Source organism: Drosophila serrata, unplaced genomic scaffold (assembly GCF_035046125.1).
Source record: "Drosophila serrata isolate PLE 108 unplaced genomic scaffold, ASM3504612v1 contig_241, whole genome shotgun sequence".
NCBI classification, from domain to species: domain Eukaryota; kingdom Metazoa; phylum Arthropoda; class Insecta; order Diptera; family Drosophilidae; genus Drosophila; species Drosophila serrata.
In genome coordinates, this window is record NW_028257139.1 from 1,557,296 (window position 1) to 1,573,416 (window position 16,121).

Here is a 16,121-nt window from a genome sequence, read left to right on the forward strand (position 1 = left end):
TTACTCAGCGGAAGCAGAGCCGATCAATTAATGTTATCCAAGTTGGGCGCGGGCTCAATTAGAGTCTTAAAACTCCATTTAGAGGATGCTCAGATGGGGCTTCCCCTCCGGGGAACTGGATGTGGCGGCAGCTCCAATGAAATATTCATGGGGGGAGAGCAGCCAGTGCCAGAGCCAGTTGGGTTTGCGGGGTTAGCTCCTCCGTATTTATGGTTATTTTCCGCACCAAACACAACTTTGCTTTCTAACCGTGCAGCAGTCAGCTTGGTTCTTTTTTATTTGGGTTTTTTTCCGGGGGTTTTCCTTCGAATTCTCCAACTGACTGGCTCCTGGTTAAATATAAATAAACACAAGTACAGACACACATCGGGGGCGAAGTACACAGAGTATATATCTGCAGTTTGGTTGTGAATTCAATTTTGAGACTGATCAATAATTCACGCTCCCCGCACTAACCATTGTTTTTGCTCCTGACCCGGTCTCATTGGAGGACCCGGGCCCACCTTAAAGTGGAAAAGGCGCTTAAATAACAACACTCTCTCACCCCTCTGGCTGGAGGGGAAATTTGTCTTTTCGATTTGTCTATTTATTTGTTCGGTTCCAAAAAATGCTGTTCGTACATACACATAACTATTAATATATATGCAGATTATGCGGATTATGTATATGATATTACAAGCCAAAAGCTCATGCCGATGAGTCTGAGACTGAGACTGAGGCTGAGAGATTCTCTTGCTTTTGAGATGATAGATGGGTGACGGCAAGGAGCTCCATCCGCCGTGTGTATGTGTTTGCTTTCGACGGGTCGGAAGCGTTCTCACCCGGAGCATCTGTTTGACTTGTTAGGCCTGACATGTGAGCTGAAATTCAGAAGGATTGAAGGAACTGACGGGCTATGAGATGAGATGCCATGCCGGGGGAATGGCAATGGATATGGAGATGAGGATGAATACAGTAAAGAACAGAACAGTACAGTACAGTAGAGTACATGTACGTATGCTGATGAGCGGTCGTCTGACTTAATCTCTATGTCGTAGCATTGCTTGATTGCGTTTATGACTTCACACCGTCGCCAAATGGAGAGATGAGGGCATGGAGGTGGCTGGGATGGAGTTAAAAGTAGATTGCTTGATACAACACGAAACTTTGCCCTACTGCTGCTCTAGGTCCTGGGGTTAGCTAAGCTGCCGATGGCATGAATAAATTATGCCTAAAATTATTTGGTATATTTTCAACCCATTCACACAAGCTTTTTCACACACAAACTCATTCTCTTGCATACACACTGTCAGACACTCTGTTAAGGCTAAGGGAAAACTGCTTAAGAAGCCTGGATGACTTCTACTATTAACTAAATCACAGTAACTGTTTTTTTAACTGGCATTCCAATAAAGCTAAAAGCTAATGCCTGACCTAATCCACCCAGTGGTTTCCACTGATTCGAGTAAGTCCTTCCAACAGAAAGTCCTAAATCAATCAACTCGTATCTGTTGAATTTATGGCGCCTTGATATCGGCTATGATATATATAACAATCCAGCACTAAATTCAATTCCGATAGGACGAGTTAGTTGCCTCGTAAAGTTGGCAAAAAGGGAATTCACGATTCGCTGGCATTCACGTTTTTGTTTTTTTGTTGGGGGGTCCCCTTTTTTGCGGAAAAGGTGACCCAGCACGCCACTGAATATTAGAGTATGAGAAATGTGCGCAATTTCGGTGAGCCATATAAACAAGTTTTCTCATCCATCTAAACTGTCTATGCCGTTGGCTTGGCCGGGCTCTGTCTGAGCCACATTTTGCCTTTTTGCCCCGACTCGAGGCAAACGAATGTTGCAAGTTGAGAGGCAGCAAAGGCGGCGCCGCCTGCCGAGCGGAAAAGTCTCGCGGAAATTACTAAATCGATACGTGCTGCCGCGTATCAGATTTTCCACATCGAGTTTGGGTTCCGCATGCAAAAATGCTGGCTGCAGAAATACCTTGAACTCGTGACCTGCAGTCGCATATACCTGCAGACAGAGGAGCTTTCCTAAAAAAAGGACTTGCACTCCTGTAAATAGTTCTGAGATAGTGATTCCCTAGACATGTTTATAACATTTTTGCTAACTAGATCTGAATCGTTTGTACAATAAAATCAAACCATTAAAGGATACTACCCCTTATGTACTCTTTAAAATGTTACTGCTTAAATTAAGTCCTAGAAACCTTTTCAGTTTATCAGAATCTCTACTGTACGGAGTTAGGTCCTCCTGCTTTCAAAGGTCAAACGTAATCAGTGGAATGGCCAGTGGGTGTTGGTCGTCTTTCTTAAATGGCGAAATGATCCTGAATTGGAAGCAAACCCTGACGATTAAATAAATTACAGGAGTAACTAGAGAACAATTATACACATATGGCCAGGAAGTGAGGTGGTGAGGTGGTTGGATCAGGTGACTGACTTGTGGTGCAATTACGAACCACACCTAGAGTTAATGAATATGTTAATAATACGTTAGGCGCTGGCTTGACGCTTGACGGGTTGAGGCCTCTCTCGTTCCTCCCTCTGCTCCTCTATCGCCTGATGGACATGGTGTTCGTGGGGAACTGCGGCTTCTGGCCAGAGCTGAAGAAGCGCTTGCAGGTGAGGCGCCAGAAGGCCGCCCGGAAGTCTACGCTGTAGAAGGCGTAGATGAAAGGATTGATGGCGCTGTTGAACCATCCCAGCCATGTGAGTGCCTTGGCCAGCATATGACTGGCCTGGTGCTCCGCCAGAAAGGGAGTGATCAGATAGTTGACGAAGAAGGGCAGCCAGCAGGCGATGAAGCCGCCCACCACAATGCTCAGTGTCTGGGTCGTCTTGTTCTCCTTCTTCAGCGACGTAATCCGGTTGGACAGTGACTTGGTGTTGGTGGTGGTGGTGGTGTTGGCACCACCTCCTGTTCCGGCACCACTCGCCGATGTTGCGGTCACCCCGCTCTGGTGATGATAGTGCGGATGATGGTGATGGGCCCGCGAGTGCCGGAAGCTGTGGGGGCGGGGCGCCTGGCCTGCAGACTGGGCCTGCCACTGGGTATCCAGGAGACTGCTGCCCGGCCCGATGCCACTTGTCATTGTGGTAATGGTCGTCGAGGCCGTGGACGTTCGTTTCAGCGATGAAGGTCGTGTCAGCTCGTAGCACCCATTCTTGCCGCCGCCGCCGGGGGGAAGCGCCAGCAGCGATTGACAGTGGGCGCCTGCGGAGGATTCCGCAGTGCCTGTAGTACCACCTCCGCCTGAAGCTCCTCCTCCTCCTCCAGTCACTGGTGGAGCAGCACAGTTGTCGCTGTCGCTCAGCATCATTTCGTGCAGCTCCTTGGCTATCGTCTGGTTGGAGAAGGTGCGGGATGTGGCTTGCCTCTGTCGCTGGCCCACTGAGCTGTGCTGCTCCTGCTCCGACAGCTCGTTCTCCACGTCCGCCGCCGTGTAGCGCTTGAATTTCTAGACACGCAAAGTGCACAAGGCGGGTAAGTCAATGCGGATGATAAATAACTTAGGTGAAGTCAATGTGCGGTAAAAGTTAAGTGCTGGAGCGTTGAATGGGAAGGGTATAGTGGTGGTCACGAGATGTCGAAGGTGTATAAGTACACATTACGCAGTTAAACTGTCTTGGGAGGGTATAGATTTAGTCACTGATTAAATAAGTTTAGGGGTTTTGTTTTAAAACAGAATATTTAAAATATATTCTTCCTATATAGAGGATACTTGAAATATGTTTACGAAGAAAGAGAAACTAGAGGAAACTATCGAGAGGAACATTTCGATATGGTATCTAGAAACATATTTTGCTCAATAGAAAAACGAAATTTTCGAATAATATTGAAATTATACTATTATACTATTAAAACTTGCTTAAAAATTCAAGGATTTTTGAAAGCTTTTACTGCTTTTAAAAGTTGTAATAATAACCTTGCTTTTATTCCATAAACAAAGTGGTTTCCTTGTACAACTTCTACAGAGCATTCAGATTTAATAACAAATGTTACAATTGTTAAACAATAGTTGCATTGAATTTAAAGCTTGCATTACACTTTAAACTTTTGCACAACATGCCACATGCACACACATTTATATATTTGCTTTAATGTTTGTTTGACATTTTTGAGTAGAGTAAGTTAAGTAAGCCATTGGTTTAAATACCCTTACATGTAAACTGTGTAGCATCCTTACGAATATTTTATATGTAAAAATTGTTAAATATTTGTGTGAAACAGGCCAGGAAAGGGCACCTTAACGAGGCAGGGTACTACATATACTAACAGGTAAACGATGCCCATATACTATATGTTAGGTGCCCTAAAACTCGACCCGAGGAATCAATGGTGGCAAGTTGGGCTTAATGGCTGCATAAAGCGGCAAAGTTATAGTGGGAAACTTTCATTATGGCAAACATTAAAGCAACGGCTGTTACCGGACAAACGGAAGTGGGGACATACCCACATCCGAGGGCAGGGTATTTGGCATTTAAATCTGTGTAAGCTTCTAGCGTTTGGGAATTATGAAACAAACGTGCCGCAGTTTGTGCCGTACGTGGAGTGGCCTTTAAGCCGCCGAGGATGATGAGGAGGAGTGGCTGTGGCAGTGGCAGTGGCAGTGGGTGTGTGCAGTGTGTGTGTGCAGTGCAGTGGACTCAAGTGGGTGGGGTAAAGGGGACCGGAATAGAGATGACTTTGGGCCAGCTAGCTGGACTGTTTGCAGCTGCAGCACTAGCACTCGCACCATATTCCATATTCCGTATTTGTGCATTTTGTTGGTTTTACTAAAGGCGTCAGGAGGAGGTGGTGGGTGGTGACGGTGCTTACCTTGTTGTGAACACTTATGTCGGTCATATTGTCGTGCCTGGATGCAATGACACAGGAAATTCTTGCATACACATAAATCATGACTGCCATTGGTATAAAAAAGGATCCCATGGCCGAGAAGATGACGTAGCCCTCGTTTTGGTTGTAACGGCACTCGCGCAGATCCCTGCGTCCTGGCTCGTACCTGCAAAAGGGCAGGAAATGAGCACAAGATACAATTAATTACAACAAAAGTCGACTAATGCAGGAAGCCCTCAATTATTCGCTTCCGCTGGTGCACAGAGGGCACCGAGCTGAGGCAATTGCCACCTAATTATATTTGGTTTGTTCAGCTGGGAGTTTGGCATTCAGACTCAGGACTCAGGACTGCCAGAGGAACTTGAATTTGCATGCTTTTCAAATAAATTTGTCCGAAATTCCTTACAGAGCCCTCAAATGGACCCTCAAATTAGTGTCATCGCTTTATGATGTCACTCTCTGAGATATTTTAAGGTCTTTAAGTGATACAATAGACACCTACTTAAATTCGTTTTATCTGCTCGCATTTGACAACATTTTAAGGTCTTTAAGACTTTCAATTAAATTAAGGAATTTCCTTACAAAGACTTTTGACACTTAAATGGACATCAAGCCATGATGATGGCCAACTAATTGAGCATTTCCCTTTTATTTCGTTGAAAATCAGGAGTTTCTTGTCAAAAGTCACGAATTTGCATGCACTGAAACATAATCATGGTGCTTAAGAATTTATACATATATATATTTTACAGAGTTTAATATTCATTCAGCTCTTATTAAGGACTGCCTTATAAGTTTCCCTAAAATAATTTTATTTTACACTACCAAAAACTTTAATTTTGCTGAATTCCTTTCGTTCTCAAAGTGTTTTTAAGCCTTTTAAGCCTTTGTATTTGTAGAGTTCAGTTTAAATAAAGTGCAAATGAACTCGAAAACTTTTGTGTGAGTGCACTTACCAGCCCAGAATGGGGGGACAGGTGATGGCCAGGGCCAGCAGCCAGACGATTAGGATCATGATTAGGGCCAAACGTTTCGAGCGCCGTTTACGGGAGTACGTGAGCGGCCTGGTCACGGCCAAGTACCTGTCGGATGGATGCGGAGATGCAAAGATTTACGATTTGGGGGAATACTGGTGGTTGCGAAAGGGACACCGTCACGCTGCTCTCACCTGTCCACGCTGATGGCGCACAGGCTGAGTATGGAGGCCGTGCAGAGGAGCACGTCGAGGGAGATCCAAATGTCGCAGAGCACCCAGCCGAGTTGCCACGAGCCTGCAATCAAAATACCAAATTAAAAACTTTCGCCAGCTTTTGTCGGCAACTTAAAATTCCGGTCCAAAGTCAATTTGATTAGCAACATTTTGCCGTGGCAGCTTTCACCCAAATGCCTCACCTAAGGCCAATTAAATGGGCCAGTTGTGGAAATTTTGGGCCAACGTTTTGTCGACCTGGTCATCACCGAACCTGACCCTATGCACATAAGCCCCGTTAGTGGTTTGGCCCAGTCTCTCAGCTCAACTCTTGCCGTCTCCTGCATTGAATTTGTGGGAACTTTGAGCCGTTTCTCCTCGTCTGCGGCCTGTCAACCGATTAATTTTTTAATCAAGTGCCCCTCAAAATGGTCTCCGAGCGCCAAAATGAAAAGTTGTTTTTGAGGCAGGCCCAAGGACCCAAAGGCCAGAAAACAGCCAGCTCATTATGGACGAAAATTGGCCTGGTCTAGTTAACATTAAGGATGCAGTTTGGCACATGGTTTTCTTGGTTCCTGTTTCAAGATTAGAAATTCGAACAGTCCAATATGGAGCTAAGTACTTGGTAATTAATACAGAAATACGACTTGTTAATGACAAATCCTGGTTACGAGCCAACTTTGTAATGAAAACTTTCTGAAAAAACAACATCGTTAAGTTTGCGCTGAGACTCCTTAAATTGTTTACCTTTGGAGCGGGCAGGCATAATAAGGATTGGATTGGGATTTACCCAGAAAAAAGTTTTACAAATCTGAAGTGGTTTTTAATTTACCGAAAACTGAAGAATACAAAGAACTTTCGGTTAATAGGAGCCGGTTGGAGCCTAGATAATACGTCTGTTCAGGCTTGGCCCATTTCCCATTCAGAGGGCAGAACTAACCAACGAGAAACCAACTATTTTCCAAAGAGATTTTTTGCTTTTTTTGGACATTTTCCGATTTGCCAACGGGTCGGATGATTATGACAAACTTTCGACATGCCGTTTGCCTTTAAAGAATGCCACAAAGTTGGGGCTCGGGAATGCTGTGCCCCGTTTTTAGGCTGTTCGTTACTTTTTTTGCCTTCACTTATTTTTCCTGTATTTTTTTCCTGCAGTCGAGGAAATCGCATGAAAGCGAAGGCGAAAAATGAAAGAAATTCTTTCGGTTCAAAGAATACAAATCCATAAGGCGAGAGAGATACATACTCGCAAATATTCCAGCTAGCAGCATTTACATAAATATGCCGGCATGGCCCCGCCTCTTCCTGTTCGCGTTCGTGCTCTTATTTCTATTCGTGCTACTTTGTTACATTACACTCGAAATTAAAAAAAAAAAATTCACCAATATAAACAATATTTATTAAATAATTATATACATATTTATGTGTATTGAAGAATTACTATTTAATGAAATGCTTTAGGATCTAATTTCTATAAAAGGTCTTGCAAAACTAAGAATTTGTTGAAAAAAATATCGCTCGTGTTATCATATCTGGAATAACAATGTACTACAATTTAAAATATCGAAAAATATTTCTAACAAGAGAATTAATATATATATCTGAAAATTCTACGTATTTATTTGTACCCTCGCAGGATATTATAATTTCAGTCAGAAGCTTGCTTTGCACTGAAAGAGTAATTTCCGACCCTATAAACCATATATGTATATTATTGATCAGCATTAAAATCTGAATCGATCAAGCCATGTCCGGTAGAGAAATACAATTTTCAAAACTTTTTCAAAATTTAAGGGGTTACATCGCTAAAATTGCCAAGTTAGATTCCTTTCTTGTTTTTAAGGATTTCTTTATTCATTCAATTGAAAGAATGTACAGTATACAATTTAAGAAAATTAAAAGTTTCGCTTGGCAACCCACAGTTAGTGCACAATTTTTTCTCGCTGTGTGCTTTTAGCTTGGCGTTGGGCGCACAGCTTTTGTTAGCAATTTTTTGAGGGATTTACCGGAATGGCATCTTCATCTTCTAATCACGCGAAAAGCCCAGCAAACGCCGCCTACTTTCACGGAAGCACTTTAATGGCCCTGGCGCGGCGTAGAACCCTAAGGAGCTCTCGAAGCACACACCAACTTGGGGAGGGAAACTCACCTATGAGATGTACTGCGACGGCGGGTGGCATTACGAATATGCCCACGAGCAGGTCGGCGACAGCCAGGCTCATCACAAAACAGTTGGTAATGGTGCGCAGACGACGTGTGGTCAGGATGGCGAGAATCACCAGGGTGTTGCCGATGACGGTCACCACGATGAAGGTGGCGAAAACGGCAATCAGGCAGATGCCCTGCCAGGAGAGCACCAAGTCGTAGAAGTGCGACCATTCCGCTGCTGCCGCGGACTCGTTGTAATAATTAAATGTGGTCACGGCAACGGTGGGACCGGCTTCCGTCAGAGCATCCACTGCATCCGATGCTCCGCCGCCAACGGTCTCATTTGGGCCACCCTGTGGCAGGACGACATTCAATCCCGTTGCGCCTCCTGCTCCGGCCCTCGTGCCAGCTGTCGCTCCCATTGCCCCACCCGTTCCATTCGCCGCACTCAGCAGGTCCTCGTAAACGATGGATATGTTCTCCGGCAGCCCCGATCCTGCCAGGCCCAGTCCCTGGCCGCCTGCGGCGAGGGAGGAGGCCGCCACATACATGAGCGATGGATAAAAGGCGCTTAAATTATTCAGCTGCATGTTGACAGCCATGGATCGGCCGGTTGCGTCCGCAGAGAGGAGCTATCTCCGGCTGCTGTCCTGTTCTGGGCCTGCCCAACTAAGCCCTACTCGGCGGTCGGGGCACGCACACCCTTCGCATATCCTTGGAGCTGGTCACTGGCGCTGGCTGTGGCACTGGAGACGGAGATGGAAGCTGTGGTGGAAGCGGAACTGGTGGGCAACTGGCACGGCCCAACTGCTGTCATTTTATCGAATTGCTGTCTGATGGCTTCGCTGCTCGCTCGGTCGGTCAGCTGCAATCAAACGAAAGAGCAACGATAGTTAGGGAGTAATTCAGGCACTTAGAGGAAAATCTATGGAAATCTTTAATGCAATCGTAAGAAAGTTATAAAGAGAAAAATTTAAGGTATCTTGATGTTAGTAAATTGAATTTACATAAAAATTATGCCAGAGCTTGGAGAAACTCAGTTTTTGGTTAGTTTTACACTTAATTACTCCGTATTTTAAATATATGTTTTCAGAAATATTTTTGTTTCATTTTCTGATAGTTATAAGTCATGTGGGGCAATTAAATTAGTTTAGGAATAACTTAGAAAAGCTTCATCATTACTTTTATTAATATTTTCCCTTATATAAATCAAGAAATAAAAACTTGAAGGGATTATAAATTCTAAGACACTTAATAAAATAAATAAATTATTAATGCATATCCACTGAATCATTGAAAACTTATTTTTATTGTGAATCCCAACTATATAGAAAAAATTAGAGAAAACTGAGCCAAATTCTTTTATATTTCAAGCTTCATATTTATATTTTTGCTTATAATAACATTTAGTATTTTTAGCTGTAATTTTTATAAAAACAAAACAAGAAATATAATTCGTGTGCAACAAAGTTAAAATTTCGCTCAATATAGGTGCAAATGATGCGAATATTATTACAATTTAATTAACAATAAATTCCACTCGGACAAAGAAAATGAGTTTCTTTTGGGGAAAACTACTTACACGAAAAAATTTTGTGTAATACACAACGAAATGGTCAAATAATCCACACAAAGCTTTTATTTGTATAGTATTTACAACAAGTCGGAATATAAAACCATTAAATTGGTTGCGAATTTAACCCAGTGAATGAAATTGGTTTCGAATTATTTATAGTTCACACTTGCTGCAAGTGGATCTTTTGGGGATAAACCACAATGAATGACAATTCATCAGCGAAACTTTTCCACACCATTTACGATTTTCCACTAGAGTGTATTCCACGTGAAATACGACGACGATAAGATTGATAATCGACGGCAGCTTTATTAGATTTTCGCACAAATTATGTATAGCCATGGGCCAATATTACGTATACGCAACGTTGGTGCGTTCGGGTATTGGTTATTTTCCCGCCGGAATGTCGCGTCGCGAATGACTGTTGTTGACTGAGTGCCACCAAATGGCAGACCGAATGGCAAGTCGCTGGCTGTTCGACACTTCTTGCCACTTCTGTTGACAATAATTTGGCATTAAGCATTATTTATTTACCGGCCGATAGTGGTGGCCTGCTGTTGATAGCGACAACTCCTTGTGAGTGCTTCTATTTGGTTGTGAGTGTGTGTTTCGACTGTGTGTGCGGGTGCGATAAGCAAATTAAAACTGATATCGCAATAGACAAGGTGGCGGTGGGCAAGGCGAGAAGTGAACAGAATCAGAGCTTCGGAATCGGAATGGATATCAGCTCCACAGCTCTACAGAATGCCGCAGGCACCCAAAAAAAGAGGGAATTATTTAGCAAGAACAATTTGCATATTCAAGAGGGATATTAGCTTAGTCCTTCAGCCCACAAATGCACATACATTAAATGCCACAAGAAGGACTGCAAGTTTCTCAAGAAATGTGGGGAGCAAAACCAAACATTGCAGTTGAAGTTATAACAAAGTTACTTTATTTATTTTGTCTTCTTTCCATGTTAACAAATTTCAACAATTTAAATAAAGTAAAAGTTAAATTGTATTTTTAATGATTTATTTGCATTGATATACATATGCATACATAAAGATTTACTGAAGTTTATTGCTTTTGTCAACCCTCCTTTATATGACTGCAGGTTAATCACTTTTTCTCTTTTAATTATCTATTTGTTTCAATCAATTTTTTAGATCGCAGCGGTGTATGAACCCGAGCCTCTTTGCCTTTTTGTGATTTTTCCATTATTTCCTTTGTGAGTTGACTTTTAAAAGAGTTTTACGAAAGTGTTTGACAAAAAATTCACATAACAATTTTATATAGTGACAAAAGTCCGCCATTTAAATAAATATTGATTTTACCAGCTAGGAACTAGTTTCCCATGAATTATAAGCTGAATATTTATGAAAACAGCTTTTCTTTTTTGATTGAAAAATTTTTTAAAATGCATTTAAATCCCCTGAAATAAATTGCAACTTTATACTTTTCCAACTGTCAGTTATATTTATACTTAATCCCAACGATTTGGTGGGCTTAGAGCCATGCAATTTAAAGGGTATTCACAGGTTCGGCATCCCATCGACACCATGCTTCCTGGGGCTTTGAATGCTGACGCGGAATAGTCATAAAAGAGCTTATCACACTCACATGATAGCAATCTGGCCGAAGGGGCTGACGGTGCGGATTGGAGGAGGGGGCTGAACTTTTACTTTTTTATGCTTTATAGTTTATGTGTAAATATTTACCTAGCCTGGTGACGTACCCAAAGGTGAGACTGATTAATTGGATACGATGCAGGGCCTACGGTCGTCGCTGTCTGCCAGGGGCAAGGTATCGATCGGCCCTGGATGGAATGTGTCATCCTGCCAGATAACGGTCTTGAGGTCTTGGTTATTAATATATATGGTATTTGGAGAGTTCTTGAGTTCTATATTGCGGGACATCAAGTGTATTTTGAGGGGCTTTGGGCCCGAAAATAGATTTATGAACTCATTCCGCCGAATGTCGTCCGGGATTCCGGCCAGAAGCCCCCCTTTCAGTTGCGATCAGGTGCTGGGAGCCCGCGCCTTTGGCGGCAACCCATCAGCGTTGACCACGATAAGCCCTGGCGTTTTTATGAGCACTTTGATTGATAATCTAATTCGCAACTCAATTGCAAACTTTGCACGAGCCAAAGAGCTCCTAATCTCGGGTCTTGGCCCGCTCCCACACGCGTTTCCATACCAATTCCCACTTCCATTTCCATGACAATGGAAGCAATCAGGCTAGGAGCTTCACCCTTTCATCCGAAGTGAACCGGAGTGAAGCGAGCTCCAAGGGCTAGGACAACCCAAAACACTCAGCTGAGATAAACTATTTGTTCAAAGGCTGCAAATTGAGTTCCCAAATCCAATTACTTTATTGGACTTTGTGTGGCCGAATAAAATTATGAATTTCTAATTGACACTGAGTAGATAGCTCATCCTTTCATCTACTGATCGAAGCTAACTTTATACACATGTTTCCGCTGCCTTTGGCAGAGTCATCAATCAGAGGAGCCACACCATCTCCGGCATTGGATAAAACCGTATCATTGATGTTTGCTGGGTGTCCACGGAAGATTTATTTCACACTAAAAGTTCACCCCGATAAACAATGGAGAAGAGTGGTGCCTTTTTGAATACATATTTACATACGCTTGGCTTTTGGTTGTGTACAGTGAAGAAAAAGTACTATTAGATAGTTTGTTCACCTTTTTTAATTAAATATTTTACTAAAGAGGAATAAAATTATAATATAAATATATAAAATTCTTTTCAGCTCAATTTTATTCAAAGAATTCAAAACTATTCATTATGTTAAGCTATAAAATTTTCGGAGTCCTCTGTAAAGATATATCTTTTGGAATAAAACGAATCATTAATACTTATTGCACGATTTTCGCAATGGAAATATGAACTTTCCTCTAATGATTGTATAGTTAAAATTATGTAAGTGGCTTTACGAATAAAAATAAATGTTTTTCTTGGCTTAGTTATAAGTTTTTTAACATAGATTTTTCGATGAAATTATCTTATAAAATACCGGTAAATATGAATTTAAAGAATGTGAATATTTTAAGCTTACTTCTAATCGATTTCCAGGTACATAAACTTAGGCTAACCCGAAGTTAGTTCTCTTTCTTGTTTTATGTACACATTTTTTTTTCAATTAAATTTTATTTAATTTATAATGGTTATTTTTATTACAATGAGTAAGAAATGCTTTCAGCCAGGCGAAATATAAATTTAATATAGAAAAATAAAAATGTATTCTCTAAACAAATATTATTAACCTTGACTCTATTGTTTTATGTGTATGCTGCCGCTTTATGGCATATTTGTTAGAGATTTTCCAGCATTTTTGTCTGCTTGACAGCTGGTGGCCTTCACCTTATTCGGCTTTAATTGACCAAGCACCATTTTATTTGCGTTATTAAGAGATTTTTCCGGAAAAAATTCCTAAAAGAGGGCACTTCAAGTGATATAATTGCAAGGCCGGCGGCAGAAGTGACTTTTAGCAAGAAATTTGCTTTGTGTTTTTTTTTTTGTTTTTTGGAATGTTTGGCTTTCTTTTTTTACACTTCCAGCCAACACCTACGAAATGAAAGAGAGAGCAAAAAAACGGCTAAATTCCATTGCAATTCAAAATGCATTTTTACACCCACACCAGCATCCGGCTTCCGCTGAACATTTGTTGCCATTTGTGGCTAACACGGCGTATGTGTAATGTGCAACGTGCAATTTGCAATTTGCAATTCGCAGTGTGTGCAGCACTAAAATAATATTTCATTTGCATTCAGCGAACAAAGGGTGATTGTGGGATGAAAAAAGAAGGAGGAGGAGGTCCTGCCAAAGGACCCTCTGACGCTGACGTCAAACAAACAGTCAGATAATACAAGTCACTATATTTATTGAGACTGTCGGGCACTTATTTGTCCTCTTTATTTGGCAGTACCATCGAGGTGTTTAGCGTGAAAGCATTTATCCATTACCCTCGGGCCACAGGCCCCCCAACCCCTGCACAGGACTCCTCTGAACTGGGTGAAGGTGAAGGGTCTGCAGGACGAGAGCCCTCCTCCACCTGAAGTGGCTCCTCATCGCGCTGTTTACTTACTTAATGCAATCGCTTTCCCGGACAGTCCTCCGCTTTCATATCAAAACACTTGGCATTGTTTTATTGACACAAAAAGCCCTTATTATATTTATTGCTACCACTATTATTGTTGCTTCTGTTGCTGTTGTTGTTCACGACACTCGAGTGGCACACACTGTTTAAACTGTGACTCCGTAGAGTGCACTATAAAAGTACTACTGCAGTTGCACAAACTGATTCACTTTCCCCGTGCAAATATCTTTTTCCCGGCGTGACGAACGCCTCGCAAAAATTCAAATTTACGTTATCGGTTATAGGTAAGCCGGCGGCTGATCAATCGCTCTCGGAATCGGAGCCGGAGTCGGATTCGAATTCGGATTCGGATGATTGAAGACCCACACACACGCTGTCGGTCGGTCTTCGGCGGATGGAAAAGCTCATGTGCGACGGACGACCGCCTTGGTTGAGCGCTTGAGGAAAACTGACGCGACCGAATGCGACTCCAATCGGTCGGAGAGTCAACGTCGCAATCGTGGTCGTCGGTGGCACGACCGTGGTATCTGTCCCTCCGGCTTGTCAGTGGGACACAGTTCCAGTGAACTGTGGATCCCAAGTTGGCGGGCAACGAGCGCAAACACGCGACTTTTTTGAACGCAGCGCGGGCGGTAAGTAATCCTGCCCTGCCTGCCTGCCTGCCAGCCTTCTTCTGTATTTAAACAATTGTGCAAACAGCCGCGTCCAGTCGAAATTTGAATATTCAAATGCTGGTGCTGGAGCAAAGCCCAGTTAATTCCCCGAACAATGTTTAATTAAGCCGAGGAGGGACAAGTCGTCTAGCTCTGTGCTACGGAGCACCGGCGATCCCCGCCAAATCCAGATCCCGTGCCGACGAGAATTTTACGAGAATTTCCAAATGAAAACATAAGCGATTTCGCGGGTACTCAGGAAATCTAAATTAAGACTTTTATGGTAGCCTTATAGACATAGGCATAGATATAGCGTTATAGCATTATAGCGTGCACAGTCGGCTCTATCTCTATATCTATATCCATATAAATATATACATATATATATATATATATCTTTGCATATATGCGCCGTGCCATTGTTTGTACATTTTATAACGTGCAGATGGGTCTCCATACGGATTTCGCAAACGCTCTTACTACGCCCTCATAATGAGTAGTGTCAACAGCTGGCGCAGGTTAAGTTTGGTTGTATTCGATTGCCTTCCACACAGGTTCATTGTTCAAGGTGAATGCGATCCACACACAGTCGTGTCCCAGCTGGATTGCACTATGCCTGCTTCTGGGGGATAAACAAAGGCATGCGCCCTGACAGCTTCCGAAGGGGAATCCCCGAGTGGAACGAGTGGAAGCTGACCGCCAATTAAAAAGATTAAAAGCATGAACTCAAGTTTTTAAAATATTTTCGATTGCTTTTTTTTAAGAAGATAGTTTAAATTGGAGTTGGGTTTCAAAACTATGAATTAGTTAAGAAAGTACATTATTTTCTAATTTCCTTTTCTTTAAGCATAATACTCAAAATCTTGAAACTAATCATTGGAATATGAAATATTAGCTTTTTGACAATTATTCTTTATACAAAAAAAAGAAAACTTGTTTCTTTGTGAATTGTTTTCAAGCTTTATAATATTTCTAGTCTATAGTATTTATCCCATTCAGAATATAAGGAACCCAGAATGACATTTATAGCTCCTGGAATATTTTTAGATTTTACCTATTTTCCCGTCCATAAATAGTTTGATTTTAATGGGCAACTGGATTATAGGAAATTTGCTTTGGTCATCAATCAGACGATAACAAAATAGGAATTTATATTTTTAGACTTTGCAAACCAACAAAAAAGTAATCAACGATCATTACTCATTGCAAGGCTTAACCTTGATTACCATAAATTGATACTTTTGACGTACAAAAGAACGGTTGGGAAATTACAAAATATATATGTACATATGTATATATTTTGGCGAAAAACCAATCACAAGGTGATATCAATATGTCGGTTTCATAATTGTAAGATGAACTTTAAGTAAAAACTTTATAAATTATACAAGAAATCAATTGTTTCAGCAATAAGATTTATTTAAAGTAATAAGGGACTTACTAAGTTAGAAATACTTTAAATAAAATCCGTATATCTTAACTTTTATACAATTTAAAAATAATGGAATACAAATTAGTCTTAATAAAATCGTATCTCTGATAGCTGTTGAAAGTTCAAAAATTATATTATTACGTTCATTTGCAAGAATCTTATCAATTACAATTTAATAAATAAAACTACTT

At 41.6% G+C, this 16,121-nt stretch overlaps 1 protein-coding gene across 1 annotated transcript; it reads right to left on the minus strand.

Moving 5' to 3' along the window:
* Nucleotides 1-564: 564 nt before the first annotated feature.
* TyrR (Tyramine receptor) lies at nt 565-14,346 on the minus strand. Its single transcript, XM_020958422.2, has 6 exons — nt 13,834-14,346; nt 8,170-9,033; nt 6,000-6,102; nt 5,788-5,913; nt 4,814-4,997; nt 565-3,452 (listed from the first exon to the last, which is right to left on the minus strand). Exons 2-6 carry the CDS (start codon nt 8,768-8,770, stop codon nt 2,547-2,549), a joined length of 1,920 nt encoding a protein of 639 aa, XP_020814081.2. The 5' UTR covers nt 8,771-9,033; nt 13,834-14,346; the 3' UTR covers nt 565-2,546.
* Between the last annotated feature and the right edge of the window lie 1,775 nt (nt 14,347-16,121).